The sequence below is a fragment of the Crotalus tigris genome, unplaced genomic scaffold, assembly GCF_016545835.1.
Source record: "Crotalus tigris isolate CLP2741 ecotype Arizona unplaced genomic scaffold, ASM1654583v1 scf7180000017939.2460400, whole genome shotgun sequence".
NCBI lineage: Eukaryota > Metazoa > Chordata > Lepidosauria > Squamata > Viperidae > Crotalus > Crotalus tigris.
The window spans coordinates 1,923,375-1,943,503 of record NW_024096731.1 but is presented as its reverse complement, the minus strand read 5'-3'; the positions used below and the strand labels follow the sequence as shown (position 1 = coordinate 1,943,503).

Below are 20,129 nucleotides of genomic sequence, written 5' to 3'. Positions count from 1 at the left end.
GTATGCATCAACCATGCTTATGTTAAATACCTTACCTATATCCTAGAAAGGGAGGAGCAGAAATATATTAACCACACATTCTGAGTAACTCCGTGAACTGTAAGCTCACGTGAATAAAGATTAACACAATTGCAGTGTTCACATAATATGCTATGCTTCTCCTCTAAGAAAACATATTGAAGCCTAGTCTGACAAGCTGCCATCTGCATGCTGTTAAACCATAGATAAGGATAGCCCGACTATTTCCAGAGGTTTTGTGCTTCCTACAGACCTAGATGGTGTCATTACCTTCAATTTCTAACTGCCCACGTCCTTACCTCACACAAACCATCTTAAACTGCCACTACTTGTAAAAACACATGATGCACTCAACAATGGATTTAGATTTTTTTTTTCTTTAATGGGTATTTTCTGGGAAAGAAAAAATACACAGGCGCACGCACCTAGCAGCACACATACAACGATTTTGGAAAATAACTTAAAATGTGTTCTAGAAGGAAAGATGGGAAAACTGCAGTTTGGCTATTGATCTGAAAGCCGCTTTCTGCAACTCTATTGTCATTCACAAGAGAATGACCCCATTAAACGAAGCTGGAAAAGTGAGAGACTTGCTCCGATTTCTACCCATTGCATAACTCTCCCTTTAAACATTTCTTGCCATTGGCTACAAAGCCTGCAACTTCCCCCTTGCTGGCGCAGTTGATTTGTTCCTGGTGATTCCACCCCCCCCCCTCAAGGTTAGAAAAGGGGGCGGATCAGTGGACGCGGTTTCTTCCGATCCGAGAGTAGAAGCCTGAAAGTCCCAAACTTCTGTTGTTGCTCTTTCTTTGGGAAACACCACAATGAAGCCGTTTCTCAACAGCCTCCTGCAACTCTGGCCGCGAGGATCTGTTTCGGTGAGTATTACCCTCAATCTAGCCACTTCTGCAGGACTTGGTCACTTCCAGTTAGCTTTTTTTGTCGAGCGAGAATTTTTCCCCAAATATCCCGTTTGATCCAGTTCTCTTCTGCTCTCTTCCCAACTTCCCTTCCAGATATGCGGTGCAATCTTTGTGGAAACCTTTCGAGGCAGAAGCAAACATCTCTTTTGCAACTTGATGCTTCTTCCAAGGCAGCATTTCTCAGCCTTGTCCACTTTAAGATGTGTGAACTTCAATTCTGGGAACTTAACATCTTAAAATGGATAAGGTTGAGAAACACAGTTCTAAGGGTTTAGCTGTGCTATAAAGGGCAGTGCAAAATTGTGACTGGGAGAAGACCTATTTTGAGTTGGGGAATTACCCAACTGTGATGCAGAAAGAGAGTCTAGGATGGGAATGGGCTGGGTGCTTTTTGTTGGGAATTAAAATGGCTGCAGGTAGACACCACTCTCTTCTAATGACAGTATTGAGTTAAGGGCCACAGGTCACCCCAAAGTCTCAGAGAGTGGGGGCAATGCAGCTGTAGGGTCATGCAGAAGGGGTTTTCCCCATTGGTTCCAGTTTGAGGAATAGGTCTTGAATTGCCCCAGGCAATGTCTTCATTCTGGAAGAGAGGCCATTCAGAGCATAGTTGTGTTAAGGAACAGATTGTACCTAGTGATTATTGCAACTGGGTGAACTGTTTATTGGGAAACTGAATGTTGCAAGAGGTGACTGCCTATTGCAAGTACTGTAGGTGTGACTCTAGCTAACAACTTCCCTATAACATTTTTTCTTTGGAAAAAAGTTAAATTTGAGTGGGGGTCTTTGGGAGGTTATTAGAATCGCCAAAGCAGATAATTAAAAGTGCCTGCAGAATGGTAAAAATGTATATGTGAAAATGTATTGAGGTCAAAACTCAAAATTTATAAATGTTATTTTTTGTGTGAATTTAATTATACAATTCAATAAAGAATGCCAATTTAAGACTTTGTGAAATTGCACCATCTGAATATACCTGTTTGCAGATTCAGGGCTATGATCAGGGTGCATACATATAATCTGAAAATGAGACACTTTACATTATTTATACTAGGATGAGGAATGGGGAGGCTACAGAGACAATTTTAGTTAAGAGATTTTGCATAATTGAGACTCCACCTATTTAACCTTTCAACAGGCAGGATTTGGATAACACTAATTTTGTGTGTGTGCCTGAATTATTTTCACTGCAGCTTTCATTCTGATCCATAGTCTACCATTTCTCTTTTCCATTTGACCTAAAAGGAATCTTCAGCCTTTTTTAGCCTAATATCACAAATAACAGCTTCATTGTCAAAAAACAGATACAATAAATTGTGAATAAATCACTGCTAGATCACTACTTATTGCTAAAAGGGTTTTTTTTCCCCTCTGAGCATTTTTTTCACTTTTTAAAAAAGCACTTTTTATTTTCTTATGTATTTTTATCTTCATGTTTTTGGGAGGGTCTGGTGTCAACATGTTAAAAACAAGTTATATAAATAATAAAATAAAAGTGGGTGGGCTGCCAAGTGCCCACATTTGATGACATGACCATGGGAACAATGCAAAAGTAGTAACTCCAATGACTTATCAGTCATAATTACCATTTGTTCAGCACTGTTGTAATTTCAAATGGTCATTGAATGCATAGTCATTAAGTGAGGACTAACTGTAGATGCAGTCCTCTGAATCTGTGCATTCATTCGTTCTTTGCTTCATCCTACTAGTGTTTCTCGGAGGCCAGTTTTTCCAGTAAATTTGTCATTGGTGAGAATTTGTCCCATTGAGCGCCTGGAATTATACAGACCTACTAAAGAGTTTCAGGCAATAAATAATGCAGTTCTAATTTCACTACATTTGGGGAGCATTGATGAACAATATGCCATATATACTTTATTAAATAGAAGATATTCTATATTTCTGTTTGTAGCTTCTGCCACGAACCATGCCTGAGAGATTTGGGGGGAAACACCGAAGTGTAACCTCGATTCATGCATACAACACAAAAGGAGAAAACACCAGGCCAACTGAGCGATATCCAATGCCCAACAAGAAAGATTTACCACATGATATAATGGAACACCTGGAAGAAGCAGAAGTGAAGGTAAAAATCAGTTGGGAAAAAATCAGTTCATAGAAGCTTGTAGCATCTTTATCAACCTCCTTCAACATAAGTGCTCTTCCTATACACTTGACTAGAGTTTGATCATTATCAGATTAAAGAGAATTTAATGTAATTCCTAAACAGTTGCTTTGTTGGACAGCTGGTTTTTAACTCTACATCAGTGGTGGGATTCAGCCGGTTTGCACCACTTCGGCAGAACCGGTAACTAATTTTTTGTTGCCCAGCTCCAGAACAGACTTCCGGAAGCGGCATCCACACAGAGAACTGGTTGTTCACATATTTTAATCCCACCACTGCTCTACATATGAACCTAATGATGATTAAAGATGAGGATTTGATATGCTATCTATTGCATGTTTCTTATTCAGCTAAGTTGCGTACTGAGGTTTAAAATAGGCACAACAATCAGGCTGTGGTTAGATGAGAAACAGGATCAGAAAGATAATACTTTTGTTTAGCCCTTTTCTACTTTTCCAGGCTAACTGATGCCTTTCATAGCATAGTGGAAAAGGGAAATGACAATGAATGGCCAGGTGCTACTTATTTGTTGTCATTCAGACTAATATAGTAGCCCTTTCATGCCATTTCAGAAACCCTCTATAACAGAGGTCCCCAACCCCCAATCCGTGGACTGACACCAGGCCGTGGCATGCCAGAAACCAGGCCGCGCAAACAAGGGAAACCTCTGTGGGATGCAGGAAGCATATAAAACCACACCCCATTCGGTCTGTTGAAAATCCCTCTCTTCACAGAACCCGTCCCCAGTGCCCAAAAGGTTGGGGGCCGCTGCTCTATAAATCTCAATATCTGGTAACAGAAAACTCCCAAGATGAAAGAGTACCTGTTAAGTTTCATTTCTCTTAGTTATTTTGCAGGTTTATTGTTTTAAAGCAACGAATATTTGCTAGAATTTATTAAAAACAGCCTTAAAACTGATCAGCTTATTTGTCCACACAGCCCAATATTATTTAGCTGGCATTTGCTTTCCATTTACCTGGGCCCGAATCCTTTACATCCTTCCACTGAGAAATTAGTTTTTTCTGCTTAAAAAGCCTCATTTGTAAGGCTCAAGTCCTTATTTTGCTAGGATGCTTCAGAAAGAGAGAATTGAGATTACTCAACAGTACCCTTGTATCTGAACCTCAGCTCATCATTTCAAAGATTTGGCAAACATTGTCAGGACCCAAGAATTTCATTCAGTTATTTAGTGTCTCCTAGAATGCAGGATCCATACCTGATTTCTCTCTCTTGGACCTTTTCCTCACTTAATCATCTTGTGTGCAAGTTGAGAATCAGGAATATTTAGTAGGGAATGTTTTAGCACCAGCTAAATTGTTGGTTGTCTTCCTTCTATGGCTTGGAAGGTAGCTGTCTTAAAATGAAAACTCACCCTACTATTTTTAGAGGAGCATTATCAGAGAAACCAACAACAAATCTGAAAACATTATGGTTCAAGAAATTATAATCCCACCAGAATGTCTTGATAGTAAGTGTGGAGAATAATTCTGGATTCCTGGATATTTCCCTGAATAGTCTTGAATGTGATTTTAAGGTGTGTCTGACTATTTCCCCCTCTTTGATTCTCAGAATGGGTTTTTGCCCAATGTGTTTAAAGTGATGGCTAATCGACCAGAAGAATTTAGGGTATTCTTTACCTATCACGATGTCATCATGAACAAGAAAACAGGTATGAGTAGCAGTCAAAACATGGATGCTTTGAAAAGATTTTTCTAAACCAATTGCACTAAATTGCATTCCAGATGTGTTCCTAAGAATGTAGGTGTAATTCAAGAATCATTGAACCAAAGAAGGTTTGAGTCAACAGAGATAATTAAACTACTGTGATATCCAAAAGCTTTAAAATCATCTTAAGGTGATTCAGTAGGGCTCTAATACAAAAGTAATTAGCTTCCCAGGATCCTTTGCTTATATTAGGGAGCTAGTTTTAAACTATTGAATGCAATTTCTCATGTTCTTTATCTGAGTACTAGAACCTGCTAAGATTGCTGATGTCCTTTTTGAGATTATTGGGAAGCTCAGGGGAGATTTAATTAAAATTTCCAATACATGTCACAAAAGTAAGGTACTTTTTGCAATAAAGGCTATAATTCAGAATGTGAAACTGGTTATCTCTGGTAGGAAAAGTGGCTGAAGCAGAGATCTTATATAGCAGTGATGGCGAACCTTTTAGAGACCGAGTGCCCAAACTGCAACCCAAAACCCATTTATGCATCGTCGGGTGCCGGGTGGGTGTGGCCCATTGGGTGGGCGTGGCTGCGGTGGTAACGGCAGACTGGGTGGGACTAAAAAGTTCAATCAATCAATTCCAACTTTGCAAGATCTTTTTTTTCCCCCGCAAGAAGTTGAAATTGACTGATTGATTGAACCGTTTTTTTTTTTTTTTTGCACATGGTGGCAGAGGCCTAAAGCGAAAAGCTTTAATAAAACCCAGCTGACTGGGGCAATGGCGCGAGTGCCCACAGAGAGGGCTCTGAGTGCTGCCTCTGGCACCCGTGCCATAGGTTCGCCACCACTGCTATATAGCATCTCATTCCTGTATAAAGAACATGTCTTTCACTGGCTTAAATGAATCACCTCCACAAGCAACAACACGATTTGATTTTAGAATCCTGAAGAATGGCTAGTAGTAGAGAGTAGTCACTTTTCAACATGATAATTTAATTTCCACCAAATGGTCAACAATAATTAGTAATATAATTTGAGGCATTAGAACAGATCTGAAGAGATATTTAAATGTATGGCATTGCTCTATCTTTTAGTATCACCAATTTGTTTATTTCTGGTTTCTTTTTTGGTTATGGAATGCCAAATAAGTGCCAAACGTATGCATACCTATTGCCTTCTTCCTCTAAAAAAACAGTAATGACTGCTTTTGCTTCTCTTAAGATTTGGTCATTTGCATAATGTTGAGAATGCAATTCTATTCTTGTTGATTATACTTCCTTTAATTTGTCTGTTCATAATGACTGTCAGCATTGACATGATTTTTGGGGACTAAGGTTTGAATGACTCCTGTTGTGGCTTTGACTCTGTAATGTGTGTTTGTACAGTATACTTTGTGGGCAAGTGGGGCTTCTTTCAGGATTTAAAGAATATAACCCAGAAGGTGGCAGACAGTAGTATATAATTATTAAAAAATCTTATTCTTGCTTCCACTGGCATAATAAAACATTAGTATGTTTTTTAAAAGGTGATCTTGTATAACAATATGATATTATTGGGGGGCAAAATTCATATACAATATCAACCCGAGCTTCGGTGAATCTGCCCTGAGGCTACTCACCTTTTACAACTCTCTTCCTCCACAGGAAAGCTAAGTATGGCTGACAAAGAGCTCATTGCTGTGGCTGTGAGTACTGTAAACCATACCCCTTACTGTGTAACTGCACATAGTGCCTCACATCGGAAGTACTCCAAGAAACCAACTTTAGCAGATCAGGTCAGTCCCCATATCTGCCTTGTTTGTCTCTGACAAGCATTTTCTTTTCCCTCATTAGGATCTAGTTGTATGAAACGATCTGTAAAATTAGAAGAAATGAATAAAATACAGGGGTTTGTTTGTTTGCTTGTTTGCTTAGTTTGTAGGCTGTCAGATCTATTAAGACTCTGGGCAGCAAACATTTTCAGGATGTATGCATGTATTGCCTGCCTAACTCATAATGTATGGTTCTTAGCAATGTACATCAGTAAAAACCAGAGTACCAAAAATGGATAAAAATAAAATAAAGCCAAGATAACAAACCACAGTTATATAGATGCCTATAACTGAGGTTGGCATAAAAAATGTTATTCTCCTGGCAGGAAAGAGGATTAGTTAACATGAAAGCTCAGTGCCCAGGAGAAAAGTGATATCTTCATTGCTCTAGGAAAAGCTAATAGAATTGGGGCTGCCAACTATCCCAAGATAGATAAAGCAGCAGAGAAGATGCTTTTTCCAGTTCCCATACTGCCCCAGAGACGAGGCCTGGAGCATGCTCATCTTGTGTAATCTAGTAGGACAGGCAGAAATAATCATGCGGTCCTGCTAATAATCCAGCCTTGTTTCACGTGGGGCTTTATGAGTGATAATCAGCACCTTGAATTGCATCCAGAAACCTACAGCTTGTGAAGTTTTGGTGCTCCATGAGTGTACAAGCATGCCCAGTATTATCCACTTGCTACTCAAACAGTCTGGACCTGTTACAGCTTTCAGATGGACTTCAAGAGCAGCCTCATTTAGATTTCATTGCACAAACCCGGCCAGGAAGTGACCATGGTGTGGGTGGATTTCTTGTATTTATATACAATAAGTTCAAAAAAACCCAGAAGAAACAAGTGATGCAAACAGAAGCTTGCTCTAAATATAACAGCTTAAAAGAAAGACGGAAAAGATTACTGAAGAGAATAAAACCCAAAAATGTTACGTCTCAAAGTTTGTATTTTGTTTTTATATAGGTGGTTGTGAATTGGAAAATGGCCGATCTAAGTGATCGGGAAGTGGCCATGCTTGAGTTTGCCTTTGCTGTCTCCAGAGCAGATAACATAACAGAAGAGCACTTTCAGAAGTTGGAGGCCCACGGATTTGACCGAGAAGATGCCTGGGACATAGGCTCCATTTCAGCCTTTTTTGCCATGGCAAATCGCATTGCTCTCTTCACAGATATGCGTCCCAACCCAGAGTTCTATAACATGGATAGACAAGAAGACAAAGTCCAATTTTCCAAATAAAGTTTGCTGGTGTTTACAAGAATATTGGCTCCTCATAGCTATGGCTAAGTCTGACTAATGGACATCACCACTTTCTATTACATGCAATACTGTACTTTCAAAGAGATTTTCTATTTGGTTGATATAGCACGTCTGGCTTATTTTCATATACTTAAATATTTCCTATACTTTAGATCAGGGGTCTTCAAACTTGGCCCTTTTATGACTTGTGGACTTCAACTCCCAGAATTCCTCAGCCAGGCAGTGACTGGTTGAGGAATTCTGGGAGTTGAAGTCTACAAGTCATAAAAGGGCCAAGTTTGAAGACCCCCGCTTTAGATAATCTATTTCTAAAAATTGGGGCTTATTTTATTTTTCTCTTATAATAATATTGAAAACCTACTTAAATAATCCTTTTGTATCTCTCAAATTTTCTATTTCGATCAAACATGTTGATTTTGGGTTCAGACTGCCCTTTGGGGAGTAACATAATCTTAAATGCTGCTATATAATTACAGTGATCAGAATACATAATTCTATCTATAACTGATTTGAGATAATTAGTCAGTAATTTTGACTGTAATTTATAGTCTGTGTTTAATAATGAAGTAGACATTAGTACAAAAAAGGTATTGTGCAATTTTTCCTGGCTTTAAAATGTGTAATTTTAGACTCATTCTGGGAGTTGAAGTCCACAAGTCATAAAAGGACTAAGTTTGAAGACCCCTGATTTATAGAAACAGAATAGCAGACTTCAAAATTTTGAAGGGGGTCTTCAAACTTGGCCCTTTTATGACTTGTGGACTGGCTGAGGAATTCTGGGAGTTGAAGTCCACAAGTCATAAAAGGGCCAAGTTTGAAGACCCCTGCTATAAATTTATGAACCTACGTATTGAATATCTTATGTTGATAACACTGGTTAACTCCAATTTATAATTCTTAATGTCTTCTGATGTCTGCTGATATATATATCAACTTACAACCATTCATTTAATGAATGTTCAGAGTTACAATAGCACTGAAAAAAGTGATCTTCTCACACTTATGACCATTGCAACATGCCCATAGTCACGTGATCACACTTCAGGTGCTTGGCAACCGCCCTGTATTTACAATGGTTGCAGTGTCCTGGAATACTAGGGAGCTTCTGACAGTGGGGGAAGCCAGCTTCATGTGATTCACTTAACAAGTGTAGTGGTTCATTTAACCATAGCAAAAAGGTCATAAAAGGAGGCATGTCTCACTTAACAATTGCCTTGCTTACCAATAGAAATTTGGGGTTCAGTTGTAAGTCAAGGAGTCTCTGTGTAATTTTTCAAAGAATTTTGAACAGTTAAGTGCTATTATTGCTATTGTACATATTGAACATAAATAATTTGTTTTGAACATAATCTTGTTTTTTTTTTACAAAATATTCCTAATAAAGTTCAACATCACAATATTTTTGCTTTGAATTTAGAAGCGGTATTGAAATTTTGTTTGTCACATGTTTTTTTAGTTGTGGATGTTTATAATACCTTTAGGAATTTATTTTTTTATAGTTTGCTTACAAATCTTTACTTTCTAGATCTATTTTATGTTTTTTCTTTTTAATTATGCTGTAACACATTGTTCGCCACACAATGAATTAATAATGTTAATAAATCAATTCTATCCTAATTTATTATTTTCCATATTAACTTCCCTTCTAAAGAATTAATTATCTCATGCACATACAACTTAATCCTCATACAAGCAGATGTTTTAATACTCTATTAAATATTTTACTTATTCATTCTAAAAAGTAGTTATTAATACTTTTTATATACGATATTCTTTCATTTATGATCATCATTTCCAGTTTGGCCAAATCTCCAAGGTTGTTCCTTGAGTTTGCACCAGAGGGAGTCTTTTTCAAGTCTGCTTTTATTCCTGTCCTGAATAGTATAAATTGTTTCTCTTCCATATGGTTGCATTATAAGTTTAAATGAAAACCTTCATTTCTATCAAATCTTTTTCATCAATCTGAAAAAGCCTTAAATGTAATCTTTTTCTGTAAGACAGTTTGTCTAATGTTTCAATAATAACAAACTTTGTCTCCTTCAGTTTGCAAGCTTCCTGAATAATTTTATCTCTAGTAAGTTCATTGAAAAAACAATTGGAATATCCCACAGTGTGTTCATCTTTGTAAGTATGCACTTTGGAACTGCATATGAACATCCTGTGAGGTGGGTTGTTCTGAGAGAAGGTAACTGGCCCAAAGCTGGTTTTCATATATAAAATAACAGTGATGGCGAACCTTTTAGAGACCGAGTGCCCAAACCACAACCCAAAACCCACTTGTTTCTCACAAAGTGCCAGGGCCGCATTAGCATTGTGGTGTCCTGGGGGGGGGGCATGGGGGCATGACACACTGGGTGGCATGGCTGTGGTTGTCATGTCAGACTGGGTGGGCATTGCAACCTTGATGTTCCTCATGAGGGGATGCCTGTGGGGGCCGGGCAGGGTTGGGGGAGATCCAGGGGGTCTCTGGCAGGTGGGGCGGTGGGCAGGAGGCCCAGCATAGATGGGGGGAGGCATGCAATCCTAGCTGGGACTGGGGGGCCATGGCACCGATGGGGATCTGGCTTTCCCTGCTTGAGGTGGCCTTTAGCTTGCTGGGTGTAGGCGTGCTCTACCACCTCTACTTGAGCTTGCTAGCTGGCCGCTTCGCCTCCTTTGTGCTGGGTGGGGCTGCCACTCCAGGCGCAGCCTAATGGACCTGCGCAAGCTGCTGGCAGCGGCGGCACGCATGCCCACAGAGAGGGCTCTGAGTGCCGCCTCTGGCACGCGTGCCATAGGTTTACCATCATTGATATATAAGATGGGACTAGAATTCACATCCTCCTGGTTTCTAGCCTGATACCTAAATCACTACATCAGGTTGACTTCCCTTAAAATCTGCAAGGACATGGGAACAACAGTAACTACTTCTCTTTTTGTTAATGAATTTTTTTTCTCACCTCATGTATGTTGAATTAAATTCATGAACATCTTAGGATCTGGGGACAAAACATTTTATTTTTAGTAAAATAACTTTAAACATCTTCCTTCTTCATATACACATGCAGAAACCAGCAGTTTCAAGGCTTCAGCAGAAAACCGTTATATAAACATATTTTAAGTAACAGCCCAAGGATATCAAGAAACCAGCCAAGGCCTCTTAAATTTGATAAGCAGGAGAAAAAAGTCTAGAACTGAAGCCCTGGGACGTGTATGTGTATATTTCAAGCCTAGTGCTGCTTTAATTGTGAAGCCAATTAAGGCAGCCTTGGACCACGTCCTCTCCCACCTCCAAATCTCAGTTGTGTTGTCTCTTCTCATCTAAACTTAATTTCCTCCTCCTCCTCTTCTCCATCCTCGCCTGCCTCGTACAGTCTCTCAGGGGCAACGTTTCCTACTTCTTCGGCATGGCTACCTCCCATCAATTCCGACCTCATTCCTCCCCACGCCAGGCTTAAAGTAGTCAGGAGCCCCCACAGCTTGGGCTGCACAACACAAGCTAGCTTAGCTTTAAGAGGCGTGCTCGCAATGATATCATAAAGGAGGCGGGTTTGGGGAGACAGTGCCGGGCATGCGTGCTTCCTCTCGCCTCAAAGACCCACCGAAGGCTGACGATTCGGATTGTTCGGTCCTGTTTCCGCAAGGGTACCATGATCAAGCGTTTTCTCCTTTCCGGCTTCCTCCACCTCCGCCGCCGCGGTGGCGGCTCCGTTTCGGTGAGTAGCGCTCCCCCAGTTGTCCCTCCCCGCCGCCCCTTAATATTTCAACCCTCCTCGCCTAGAAACCCCGGCTGTCGAAGGGTTTCCTGGAGCGGCGCTTGTTCGATCTAATTCAACAGGGGGCGCTTTCGACCAGGGGAGTCGTGGGGTTCAGCCCCTTTATATTTTATACTATAGGGTAGGTAAGAATGAGGAGACTAAAGGGAAATTTTCAGCTAACAGATCTTCTGTAACTGTGCCCCGTGATTATTTCAAATGAACTCTGGAACACTTTTTATTGTGAAATAGCCTGTTGCAAGGATCATCTTTCATGTTTGTATAAAAGCACAATCTTGCTTATTGCAATCCTTTCTCAATAGCGGTTTTTTTTTCCTTGTGTTCTTCAGAAATTTCCTGAGTACGGAGGGAGGCCATTATTTCACCAAAACTGAGAATCAAAAACACCTGGTCTCTGACAAAAATGTTAATGAGAAAAAAAGAGATGCAGCAACTCATTTAATACAGTTGCTGACACATATAAACACAGGCTGTCCATCTCCCTATGCAAAGTAACTCTGGGCAATTATTTAGTTGATATCTCTATCACATATGTGGCAAGATAATCTTTACTGAATTCTGAGTGTTAAAAGTTCCATATTTGGATAGTTTTTTTTAAAAAAAGGATTGCAGATTAAGGCTATCATTCTCATTTTCAAAAGTGAGTGTTCTGAGGCTGTTTCCCAACAGTTCATAGCATCATCCCAACCACCAGTGAAATAAAAGGTATAAAGCCTTTTTTTAATACTGTTGTTTTGGCACAACTCTAGAGAGCATTCTGAATCCCATGTAAGAAAATGACACAGTGAATCCCATAGTGTCCCTATTTTCTAATGTCATTTGGCCTTTATATAAAAAAATCCCATATCTTTTCATTCAGAATTTGAATATCTCTGAAAAAAATGAGTTTACAGTTCCCTCACTTCTATTTATTAAGAATTTCAAGACTGGGAGACATTTGGCCATTTTTCTGTTTCTTAGCCCATCTGCTTGCTTTCTCCTCACATACTCCTCACCAGAGTTGCTCCAATAGTAAGATAGGTGGCATATAAATTTAATAAAGAGAAAATATTCTGTTCTAAAGAGAAGAAAATCTAAGCCTGAACTGTTATAGCAGGAGGTAAGAAGGTTGTTCCAAAAATGGATCTACTACTAACAAAATCATTCATTCATTCTGAACTTTCATGAAAAGCTGGTAACGGTTGAGCCACAAACAGCTGAATTTAAGATTTGAATCTAAAGCAGTGATCCAAATACAAATTACACAAGGAATCCCATGATTCTCAATATCTTTAGTAACTGTAGGTGTTTTTTTTCAAATATCATACTCGACACTTTTGGGTGCAGTATGCATTTAAAAAGCTATCCTTATACTTGACAGTAAACTCAGATTTATCACTGGTAAGAGCATCTCTTCAAAATGGTAGGTGGGAAGTTTAGCAATCTCACTGCACTAGTTTGAAACGTGAATTTAGATCTTGGACCTGCGATGATACTGAAGCTCTAAAGACTGTAGCCCAGCGAAAAGTTGTTAAAGGTGCTTTAGACAATCAAAAATATGAGTAATTATTTAATATCCTATTTCAGGGGTAGGCAATCTTGGCTCTTTTATGACTTGTGGACTTCAACTCTCAGAATTCCTGAACCAGCATGGCTGGCTCAAGAATTCTAGGAATTGAAGTCCATGAGTCATAAAAGAGCCAAGGTTGCCTACCCCTGTCCTATGTAAATGGAACATTCTCTTCTGTTCTGTATTTTAGTTTCTTCCTCTCAGTGTATCAGGAAACTTATGGGGGAGATCCCAAAGTGTAGCACTGAATCATCCAAAGAATACAGAAGGAGAAAATATTACTAAGGCAATTGGACGCTATCCAATACCCAAGAAGACGGATTTGCCATATGATATAGTAGAACTCATGGAGGAAATGGAAGTAAAGGTAAAAATACTTTATTGGGACAATCCTGCCTATGCTAGTTTCCTTATTTTGTGACTATATTTCCTATCTTGCTAACATTTTCCCCCCTTTGGCTCTGATACTTTCTGATGGCTGTTTTTGTCCATCGTATCAGTGAACGAGGCATCTGAAGTGAAGGATGTTTTTAGCAGAACATGAAAATATAAAAATTTTTGGTTAAACATTGTCTGGATTGGGTACTCTAAGTATTGCTGAGTTAAATGATATGTCTTGGATTAGATCAGTGGTTCTCAACCTGTGGGTCGGGACCCCATTTGGGGGTCGAACGACCATTTCATGGGGGTCGCCAAACAAGGCTGTCCGCCATTTTTCCCCCTTTTCTTTGGCCACACCCCTGGTGATGTATAAGTGGTTGGGGGTCACCACAACATGGGGAACTGTATTATGAGGTCACGGCATTAGAAAGGTTGAGAACCACTGGATTAGATCCTTGGATGATACTGTGTGCCTGCAAAGCCATCAAGCCATCAATCAGACTTCTTCAAGAACTTAACATACTATGTATCTCCTGTTCTTCTCACTTTCTAGAACTATAAAAGCCACCAGGATGACTGAGCATCGGTTGAACTATATTGGATCTCAGAGCTATTGTTTGGAAGAAATAATATTTGAGAGACTTTTTAAAAAAATCTGATTGATAGCAGATAATTTTATTACTCCATGTAGCTAAGTGTAGTCTTCTCTAGTTAATGTGCTCTAGATCAGTGGTTCTTAACCTTTTTGAACGAATCGCCCCCTTGAGCCAATGAGGAAGTTGTCATCGCCCCTCTCTCCCAACATAACCTCTCAATTGCAACATAGGAAATAATTCTTCAATTTATGCAAACACTTTTTTTTTGTTTTCTTTAAAATTGTCATCAGGACCTATCGATACAAATAATTTATTTCCAGTCTTTTTCCCATATCTCCCATATTCTGGCCAATGGCGTGCCACTGTATGGGTAGAGGCTGCTGCGCAACGCGTATGAAGATAATGCGTATTCACATATGTACAGCATTCTGTACTGAAGCTAGCTGGAGGAACATTTGAAAACACAATTCAGTCCATTAATAGCCAGCGATCTGATGTTTTTGTACAACAGATATACAGCGATTCACTGTACGAAAAAGTCTCAAAAGTGTCCCCAAAACTTCTTGCTCCATCGCCCCCATATCACCCTCTTTTTGTTCCTTCGCCCCTGTGTCGCCCCTTTTCATTCCATCGCCTCCCTGAAAAATGAAATCACCCCCTGGGGGGCAATATCGCCCAGGTTAAGAACCACTGCTCTAGATCAGACATCTCAAACTCGCGACATTGCTCGATGTATCAGAGCCTTTTTCCCATTGCCGACAATAGGGTGGGCACAGTTTCCTCTTGACGCTTCCGGCCCATGGGCCGGCAGTTTGACACCCCTGCTCTAGAAGATTCTTGCCTGCTAGTGACCTTTCAATTGGAAAGGAACAAGACTTGAGAACCAGAGTTCTCCTTGTAGAAAAATATATATTTTTCAATTGACCTATTATTATTCCCCATTAAAATCACTCTTTAATACTGCACTACAGGTAGTCCTTGAATAAACCATTCATGTAGCAACCATTCAAAATTACAGTGGCACTGAGAAAAATTACTTATGACCTGTCCTCATGCTTACAACAGCCACAGCACCCAATAGTCACATGATCAAAATTTGGGCGCTTGGCAACAGCCGTGTAGTTATACTGGTTGCAGTAATACAGGGTCATGTGATCGCTATTTCCTAATCTTCCCAACCAGCTTCCGACATACAAGTGGGGGGTTTGTTTGATTTGTTCAATGAGCATGTGAGTTACTTAATAACAGCAGCAATTTGCTTAAAAAGATTGTAAAATAGGTCACGACTCACTTAACAGCCATGTTGCTTAGCAAAAGAAATTCTAGTCCCAGCTGCCGTAAGTTGCAGACCTCCTATACATAATTCAAACTAATTCCACCTTGTAACGACAGCATCTGTGAATTGAAATAATACAGATGTTGGATAGACTCTTACATAAGTGATGTCTGACTACTTTTTTTCTTAATTCTCAGACTGGGTTTTTGCCCAACGTGTTTAAGGTTATGGCTCATCGGCCAGCAGAATTTAGGGCATTCTTTGCCTATTACAATGCCATCATGAACAAAGAGACAGGTAAGAATACCCACCTTGCTCTGACTGATGGAAACTTTTTCCTGGTAAGAATCTCTTAAATCATTTTGTTGCATTTAGTATTCCAATAAATATAGGTCCAATTTAAGAATTGGCTCAAACTTTCCTTGGCTATATAACAGGAATCGGCTAATTACAATAATATCCATTAGCTTTTATATCCCTAAAGAATCCCTAATTTGCAATCAAAAAGTTACTACGGACCATTGTTATATCAAACATGGTTTCCCAGTAATTCTTGCAATAAGAATGATGATGCCTTTGAAAGCCTTCAGTGAAAATAAAAGGCTTCATAGAATTTCACAATATACAGCAAGGAATGGTTTATTTATTTTAAAAGCTAGCTCTTAAAATGTGAATATATTCGTGCAGATGACTGCAGTAGTGGTTCAATTGTTGGAGCATTAAAAAATGTAGTTTTAGTCCTGATTATTTGAGATGCAAAATTATTTCTTGTGTGCATTGGTTGTGCAGATTATGAACCGTGTTGCAAGATCTTTATGAGTGTAGTGTAGTAGCTATTAGAATTCAGTATATATTTGGATAGTATTGTTTTTCCTAGCTGAATTATAAAAAGCCATCAGTCTCATTTCAAAGCTAATTTGCCAGCGCCTCCTTAGCAGAAGATAACAGTATTTAAATATAGAAAGTTTAACTTCTGTTTGAAGTTGCTTGCCTGCAGTGACATGATAACACATCAGGCATGGATTGAAATTGTCAAGCTAAGGCAGGATAATCCCTATTAATTTAGACTCATAATAGTTGCTTTATGGACTAAGGCAGCTATAGAAATAAAATTCATCTTTCTCTCATAGGAAACCTAAGCAAGGCTGACAAAGAACTCATTATTGTGGCTACCAGTATTGTTAACCACTGTCCCTACTGTGTAATTGCGCATAGTGCCTTACATCGCATCTACTCCAAGAAACCAATTTTGGCAGATCAGGTCAGACCCAAGTTTGTTTTCCTTTCTGTGTGGGTTTGATTTCTGTTCTGTTTTAAATAATACATGTACATACACATGATCAAATACATACAGCACCCTGGAATCTATGTGGGAAAAGTTGGGAAAACTGGAAGAAATGAGTGAAAGTGACTTCTAAGTTCAGGAGCCAGTTTTCCAAAGTGTGTATCTCATGACTGTGTTATTCTTAGCAGTTTTGTTCTTCATTGAATTCCATTCTGGGAATATGGTTGCAAAAAGTTTAAGTAGCACCTGTATTAAATTGCAACTTGAAAGAAAATCTTGAAAGATTTTTAAAGAAGGCTGAGTAACAATTACAGATTAGTTCTTCTTATGTTAATCTAAATGAGATTCTGATAAAATAAAAGTAAAGTAAATTCATCCATTTCTAAAGACTGCAGTGCGGAAGCTAACTCGGCCTGCCAGCCTGTCTTGGTTATTATCAAAAAGATTATGCAGATGCTACTAATCACACTATCTTCCTTTGAAAGTGAAAAATATCCTGCACGTGTCAGGAAACCCTCAGATGTTGTAACTGTTTTATAATTGTTTTTAATTCAACTGTAATATTGTTCACCACCCAAACTCAGTTGTTGAGATGGGCAACTTGATTTAGTAAAGAAAATAAATATGTGCAGAAATAAAAAAAAATCTTTTATCTGGTTACACTGTTATGAATATCCAGTGTTGCGTTATAGTTTGCATTCATAAATATTCCTCAATCTGATTCTGATTTCTTTGACACAAGCTGATCTGAGTGTGCATGTTAAAAGATCTCACATTTAACCCTAAATGAACCCAAATGGAAGTTTGTAATTTCTGGCGGCTTTGTTTTTGTTTAGGTGGCTGTGAATTGGAAATTGGCTGATCTAAATGATCGGGAAATGGCCATACTTGACTTTTCCCTTGCTATCTGCAGAGCAGATAACATAACAGAAGAGCACTTTCAGAAGCTGGAGGCACACGGATTTGACCGAGAAGATGCCTGGGACATAGGCTCCATTTCAGCTTTTTTTGCCATGTCCAATCGCCTGGCTCACTTAATAGATCTGCATCCCAACCCAGAGTTCTATATCATGGGAAGAATACCAAGAGAGAAAAAGACCAGTTCCTCCTAATAAAACTTGTTGATATCCTAATCTGTGCAAACACTTAAGGTCAAGCTTGATTAATTACTGAGTAAAAAGTTATCCAATTAAAGTGGACCAGTTTTAGACACAGTGAAAAGAGAATCAAACTTTTACTTTTGATTGTACAGTACTTCTGAAATGATTTCAAGTACATGCCCATTGGGAATGAGTTTCTTGAAAAGAGAAAAGTGAGATCAGATACTTGTAGTTCCGTTTCTTTTGATCATAATTAAAGATACGATTAGAAATAAGAACCTCATATGTTTTATTTCTATATAGCTAACTAAATCTGTACTATAATAACACTTTTTTTATTCAAACATTGGAAAAGACAAATAACCTGGGTTTACATTCTCCTTTCCTCTATAAAGTACTGGCAAGCATGATTGCTTCCTAAAGGCTTTTTTTGCACTGGATCAGGACCCTTTTTTATTATTTTAATGAGAATGTAATTCTCTTTCTTCTCCCTGGATTTAACAATGCTTTCATACATTTGTGAATTTCAGCTTTTTTATCTTTTGATTAAAAAAGGTCACACAAACATAACTGAAAAATGAAAGGTATTAAACAGTTACAATAAATTATTATATGTTTTTGCTATTTTATTGATTTATTGTATTTATTTTGCTATTGTTTTTGCTATTGCTCTTTGTAAATTGTCTTAAATTATAATGATGTAATAGCTTTCCTGATGCCGCTATCTCAGAGCTATGTTAAATATTTCTGCAAGCATGTTAGATTTTCAAGTAGAGATAAAAAAGCAGTCACAATGCTTTTTTTTTTTAAGCGAAGCAATACATTGTTGTTGGCTCAAGACTGATAGGCATTGAAAGTCTTGCTGTAAACATATCTCCTTTAATCCTAATGTTTGAAAGCTCATTTTATTAGCTTGGTGAGTTAGTTGGGTCTATAATATTTGCCCATTATAATAAGATAAGGGTAACTATAGTGAATCTGTGTCCAAAATGTATCCTATTCATTCCAAATCTAATTTTAATACTCATCAAATATCACTCAGATATTTTCTTCTCTGCATAGATGAGAAGTTCTTTAATCTGGAAATTTAGAAACAAAAAGTATGAATATACTCTATGCTTATTTCATTGATTCAATCCTATAGTGCTGCAGGCTGCCATGACCTATTTTTATCATTAATTCCATAGTTCTAAATAAAATAGAGATCTAATACAAAGCAAAATTAGTGGCCTAGAAAGCTTACTGACTCATTTTTCAGAATCATTAATTGATCTTATTAATTCATCAAGCTATTACCGTATCACTAATTCCTCAAAAACCAACCATGAAATGCCACAAACATCAGAAAAATAATGAGCCATAATGCTTTTTTTAAAAATAAATATTTTATTGAGTTTTATAAAGGTAATAAAGGGATAGGGTCAAAAAGGATAAGACAAAGGGAAACATACAAAAAGGTTAGACCAGGGAAAAGGGGTAACACAAAAGTGGGATTAATCCCACAAAATAACATTGCTTCAGCAAGTCTACCAGTCCAGGTTTACATATTAAATCTTAATAATTACTCTATTATTAAACAACTTTCAATATAATCATGTAAATAGCAAATTAGTCAATAAATCTCATTCATTTCACTACTTAACAATGCTTAGTATTAATTATAACTTTAAAATAACAATATATTACATATTAATTATAGTTTACCATATTGTTTAAGAACACAAATATACAAAGAAGAAGAAATAATAACAAATTCATACAAATAATCATGGAATATAAATACAAATTATCAATTATCTCTTTAAATTTCATAACCTTTTCTCATTCTAGCGTGTTTCTAACCAATAATAAAATTTTCCCCATGTTTTAAAATAAACTGTGTCTTCTTTCTCTTTCATTTTTAAAGTTAATCTATCCATTTCTGCACATTTGAGTATTTTTGTTATTATAGTCTGGTCAAATGGTAAATTTTCATTTTTCCAAAACTGGGCAAATATTCTTGCGGCTGTCAACACATGGAATATTAAATACTAATTTTTTTTCCATAATTCAAACCTAATATTCCTAACAAACAGAGTTCTGACTTAAATTCTATTTATATTTTAATCAACTTTTCTAGCCGCATGTGGATCTTAAACCAAAACTTTTTAGCATTAGGACATATCCACCACAGATTGTAATAAGTGTCTGGTTGTTGTTTACATTTCCAACACATATTTGATATATTTTTAAACATTTTATCTAATTGGTGTCATGTGCCATCTATAAAACATTTTATATAAGCTTTCCTTATATACAGCTGCTTTAGTAAATTTAATATTTTGGTCCCATAGTTTCTGCCAATCTTCTAAATCTATAGAATAACCAAAATTCTTTGCCCACACTATCAT

The 20,129-nt window shown here is 37.9% G+C and overlaps 2 protein-coding genes across 2 annotated transcripts; both read left to right on the top strand.

Annotated features, from left to right (window-relative positions):
* The first annotated feature begins 739 nt into the window (after nucleotides 1-739).
* LOC120308585 lies at nucleotides 740-7,795 on the top strand. Its single transcript, XM_039344833.1, has 5 exons — nucleotides 740-896; nucleotides 2,854-3,027; nucleotides 4,636-4,735; nucleotides 6,378-6,508; nucleotides 7,504-7,795. Exons 1-5 carry the CDS (start codon nucleotides 843-845, stop codon nucleotides 7,774-7,776), a joined length of 732 nt encoding a protein of 243 aa, XP_039200767.1. The 5' UTR covers nucleotides 740-842; the 3' UTR covers nucleotides 7,777-7,795.
* A 3,539-nt stretch (nucleotides 7,796-11,334) lies between these two features.
* LOC120308584 lies at nucleotides 11,335-18,363 on the top strand. The gene is made up of 5 exons (XM_039344832.1): nucleotides 11,335-11,492; nucleotides 13,292-13,468; nucleotides 15,552-15,651; nucleotides 16,485-16,615; nucleotides 17,476-18,363. Exons 1-5 carry the CDS (start codon nucleotides 11,427-11,429, stop codon nucleotides 17,749-17,751), a joined length of 750 nt encoding a protein of 249 aa, XP_039200766.1. The 5' UTR covers nucleotides 11,335-11,426; the 3' UTR covers nucleotides 17,752-18,363.
* The last annotated feature ends 1,766 nt before the right edge of the window (nucleotides 18,364-20,129 follow it).

Excerpts from the sequence above, each read along its gene's own strand:
- LOC120308585 (XM_039344833.1), top strand. The coding sequence starts at position 843 with ATGAAGCCGTTTCTCAACAGCCTCCTGCAACTCTGGCCGCGAGGATCT. Across the intron at positions 897-2,853 it reads GGCCGCGAGGATCTGTTTCG|CTTCTGCCACGAACCATGCC; the intron begins GTGAGTATTACC and ends TTCTGTTTGTAG. Across the intron at positions 4,736-6,377 it reads CATCATGAACAAGAAAACAG|GAAAGCTAAGTATGGCTGAC; the intron begins GTATGAGTAGCA and ends CTTCCTCCACAG.
- LOC120308584 (XM_039344832.1), top strand. The coding sequence starts at position 11,427 with ATGATCAAGCGTTTTCTCCTTTCCGGCTTCCTCCACCTCCGCCGCCGC. Across the intron at positions 13,469-15,551 it reads TGGAGGAAATGGAAGTAAAG|ACTGGGTTTTTGCCCAACGT; the intron begins GTAAAAATACTT and ends CTTAATTCTCAG. Across the intron at positions 16,616-17,475 it reads AACCAATTTTGGCAGATCAG|GTGGCTGTGAATTGGAAATT; the intron begins GTCAGACCCAAG and ends GTTTTTGTTTAG.